Source organism: Eimeria tenella, genomic scaffold, assembly GCF_000499545.2.
Source record: "Eimeria tenella Houghton genomic scaffold, Eth_scaff2366, whole genome shotgun sequence".
NCBI lineage: Eukaryota > Apicomplexa > Conoidasida > Eucoccidiorida > Eimeriidae > Eimeria > Eimeria tenella.
In genome coordinates this window covers 2,790-3,758 of record NW_013542228.1, presented here as the reverse complement: position 1 = coordinate 3,758, position 969 = coordinate 2,790, and the positions used below count along the sequence as shown (strand labels likewise).

Below are 969 nucleotides of genomic sequence, written 5' to 3'. Positions count from 1 at the left end.
CCAGCCGCTGCTGCTTGTGCTGCTGCTGCTGCTGCTGCTGCTGTTGCAGACTTTGCTGCGTCTGTCTCCCTGCGTTGTCCCTTTGCTGCTCGACTACTACGCGCCGCGAGACGTCTTGGGAGAGCTGCTGTCAGCAATGCAGCAGCAGCAGCAGCAGCAGCAGCAGCAGGAGTGTCCCGGCCTCGCTGCTTCTTTCGTTGGCTCTTATACAGCAGCAAAAGTTGCTGCTCTTGCTGCTGCACCTCTTGCTGCCAAGTCCCTCTGCGCGTTTGTGCTGTATGAGTTGCTGCAGCTTGCTGCTGCTGCGCCTGCTGCTGCTGCTTCCGCCTCTCCTGCAGCAGCGGCAGCAGCTCACGGGGTCTCGTCTCTTGCTGCAGTGCCTCCTTTGCGGCCATTCGTTGCCCGGGCGCTGCAGCAAGCAGCAGCAGCAGAAGGGGAAAGTGCGCAGCAGCAACTGCAGCAGCAGCTGCATTCATTGCTGCTGCTGCGACTCCGAGGTGCCAGGGGCCCCGATGGCTCTCCTTTAGATATTGGGCCTCCCCTGCAGCAGCAGCAGCAGCAGGAGCAGCGGCAGCAGCCAGTGCTTTGGCAGCTGCTGCTGGCGGCTGACGCAGAGGCGCTTGATCCATTAGCTGCTGCAGGCGCGGCAGTACAGGCACCACCAGTAACAGCAGCAGCAGCAGCAACAGCAGCAGCAGCAGCAGAGCCTCATGAGACGGAAGAGGCAGATGAGATGCCGCTTGCCCTTCGCGCGTTTGCTGCTGAAGTTGCTGCTGCTGCTGCGCCTCTGCTTGCTTCCAAACCTCACCTCTTATTTCAAGGCATGCCCAATCCTGCTGCTGCTGCTGCTGCTGTTGCTGCTGATACTGCTGCAGTCACTATTGCTGCTGCTGCTGCTGCTGCTGCTTTTGCTGCTGCCTTCGTCGCTGCTGCTCTTGGTGCTGCTGTCAGTGCTTCTCTTGCGGAAGT

At 60.7% G+C, this 969-nt stretch overlaps 1 protein-coding gene across 1 annotated transcript in view; it reads left to right on the top strand.

The window, feature by feature from the left end:
• Positions 1–969, top strand: part of ETH_00043070 (phosphatidylinositol 3-and 4-kinase domain-containing protein, putative) — a gene marked incomplete at both ends in the record, with an annotated part of 4,324 nt that overhangs the window by 927 nt on the left and 2,428 nt on the right. The window contains one exon of the mRNA XM_013374902.1: positions 50–753. Within this exon, the coding sequence (XP_013230356.1) occupies positions 50–753 (704 nt within the window). The remainder of the gene's footprint in view (positions 1–49; positions 754–969) is intronic.